At 34.0% G+C, this 2808-nt stretch overlaps 1 protein-coding gene across 2 annotated transcripts in view; it reads right to left on the bottom strand.

Annotated features, from left to right (window-relative positions):
• The window catches only part of LOC144968767 (uncharacterized), a 16078-nt gene extending 13293 nt beyond the window's left edge, over positions 1-2785 (bottom strand). For both annotated transcript variants that reach the window (XR_013644650.1, XM_078907422.1), the window contains exons 1-4: positions 2651-2785; positions 2029-2199; positions 643-868; positions 1-73 (exon numbers count right to left, since the gene is read on the bottom strand). The exon at positions 1-73 is cut by the window's left edge and continues 32 nt beyond it. Coding sequence is in view for 1 of the 2 variants with exons in the window: in XM_078907422.1 (XP_078763548.1) it covers positions 1-73; positions 643-868; positions 2029-2142 (413 nt within the window). In the remaining variant the exon portion in view is untranslated. The remainder of the gene's footprint in view (positions 74-642; positions 869-2028; positions 2200-2650) is intronic.
• Between the last annotated feature and the right edge of the window lie 23 nt (positions 2786-2808).

Here is a 2808-nt window from a genome sequence, read left to right on the forward strand (position 1 = left end):
GCTTTTTCCCGTGCTCGTTCATTTCTCATTGCCTGTGCTGCCTTTTGACTCATGACAATTTTAAACTGTAACTCTGAAAAAGTATAAGTACTAGAACTAGAATTCTAATTTACAGAAAAATTATTGAAAGTATCTGTCATATATCATCATAACCACGTAGTAATGATTTTTTTTAGAAATCCATATCCCTATAGACTTCCAGATATCATAATATGACACAATGCCATTCGATGCATTATCAGCAAACACCAAACACATGTCAGTATCAAAGTTAATAAAAAGAGTATTGAAAAATCAATAATTAGCTCAATAATCAAAAAAAAGAGTGGATAGATAAATGCATAAGGAAACAGATAAATAAATAGATATAGGTAAATTAATAAATCAATAAACAAATAAACGAATAAATGAAATTAATCAGGTCATTATCCAAAAATAAATTTTAAGTAAAAGGCATTGCACACAATTTAAAAAAAGGAAAAATTGGTTAAGGAAGGATGGGGGGGGGGGGGGAGGAGGGGGGGGGGGGGGGGGGAGGAGGGGGGGAGGAGGAGGAGTATTGGATATCTTTCCTCATTTCTAACGACTTTTCTTGATAGAATGAAATGACATTTGTTTTAATTAGGTTAAATTTGTCTCTACCTTTGTTTTCTTTCTTCAGTGACTCAACTTCTTCATGCAAAGATCGAAGCACATCAGAGTGTTGATTCCGTAAGAAAAATAAGCTCCTCTCCAAGTATTGAATTCTTTGAGATGGATTCATCTCTGTAACAGCCAAAAGTTCATCATCTTCTGAGCCATCCCTCATGGTTCCCTGCATGTCCATGTTTAGTTTATAATCCTTAACGAATGGTTTTGGGTATCGGGCCTAAATACAAGGAAGGAATGGAGGGAAAGTATAATAGAATCTTAATCTCGAGCCTAAAACTAATTTTAAAAAAAAGAATGGCTGCTAATATCAATATCGAAGTTGAATGAATATGGGTCTTACTACAAATGTATTATAGTATCACAAACAAATATATAGGGACATTAACAACGAGCGTTTCCAAGGATTCACCTTGCTGAACGTGCCTTAAAATGTTTTATTTAATAACCCATGAGGTCACTTTTTTTCAAATAAAGCAGTGGGTTGTCTGTTGGGCGTCCTTTTTGTACTTATCTTCCTCTTTTGTACTAGCACTCTAACAATATATGCTACCACCGAAAGTCAGCTGGATACTATATACTAATTAACAACTGAGTAGAATGGGGTTAGGCATCTTTTTCAGGGACACAACAATTGTGTCACTCATCATTGGTCATACCCAGTGTCACAACCATCATAAAACTGAGCCATGAACAGTGCATTTGATGATGATGTATTTCAAATTAAGAAAGTGTCAGCTGTTTTGATAAATCGAACCAAAAGAAAAGTAGTTTCATTGGTTTGTAAGAAAGGGCGTGTTATTTTATAATAAGTTGGTGACAAAGTAGGACAGAATACCTCAAACACACGGGGTTTAATATCTGAGGGAAAGTTCTATTTATATCAATGGTCTTTTACGAACAATAAATGAATGAATAAATTTTTTTAAATATAAAAAGAAGTAATGCGTCTTTTGATCCCAGTTCGTTGAAAACTAATATTCACGATTTCATATAGTCAATTACCCTGTTTTCGTTGGCATGAGGCTGAGAAAGTTTGGTGTTTTCATTAAAAGCTTTGTAAAGTGATATCATGAACATAGTAAACCTTCTCGGCAACCATGCTGATTAAATCATGGAAATACAACTTAACCCGTTAAATTTAAACTCTGAATTTTTCAAGTCGAAATAAAGTCGGCAAAATATTAAATAAATTATGAAGATAGTGTATAAAATCTAACTCTGAATATTCTTATAATAGCGTTGAAAATACCTATTCTTCTCATTACAGAGACTTCTGTTCCATTCACTAAAGGCTAAAAGCTGTCCAATATTGTCTATAGGCATAGGCCCAGTGTCACAAATTATATTAGATACATATTTGGAAAATAGAATCATTACCTTATCAAGCGCATTCACACGAGACCATTGTGGAAGGGTGTTCAGTGGTGGAAGAGCATTATTCATGGTCGACAGGTCGTGGATGCGATCCTGCACCAAACCCTGTCGAATCATTCTAAATTCTTGGTTTTAACTCATCTCAATAACAACATTCAGGAATATTCTGTCTTTCTGTGGAGAAAAATGTCTACCCATTATGACTTTATTCATTAGTAATTTACATTTTTGTGTACACTTATTCATTATTTTGACTTTCTAAAATCGTAAAATCGTAGTTTCTGCAAAACAACGATCCGATAATATTTGTCTTGTCCTCCGTTTTCATCACGAATCAATCCCTAACCCTAGTTGAATTTGGGGAACTTCTGAAACGTTCAAAAGCTTCACCCAATTAAATCACTTATATATTTTACTTTTACGTGAAATGTTCACATTATTCTTATCTTTTTTAATGACCTAAATTCAATGAAATTGAAAGAATGGAATGGAATGTCTACAACTCCGGTGGCCTACTTTCATACTCATATTCTTACTTGTAATTTGTAACTCAAAATCTAAAAATATTGCCAGAGATTGCAATTTACAAGAATAGTTCATATCACTTTATTTTAGTGTGTCTTACATGTCTCAAAGGGAGAAAATTGTTCTGAGTGAGTTCAGAAAAGAAATCAGAACAATCGATTCATAAACTGCTGAGACCCTTCTATGGTTGTCAATGACTCTTGACGGCCATGGTTTCTTGCAAGGGAGTTAACTCTCATCACATACTCGATTTCCGGT

The sequence above is a fragment of the Berghia stephanieae genome, chromosome 3 (genome assembly GCF_034508935.2).
Source record: "Berghia stephanieae isolate SIO BIC M18660-M18661 chromosome 3, UCSD_Bste_1.3, whole genome shotgun sequence".
Lineage (NCBI taxonomy): Eukaryota > Metazoa > Mollusca > Gastropoda > Nudibranchia > Aeolidiidae > Berghia > Berghia stephanieae.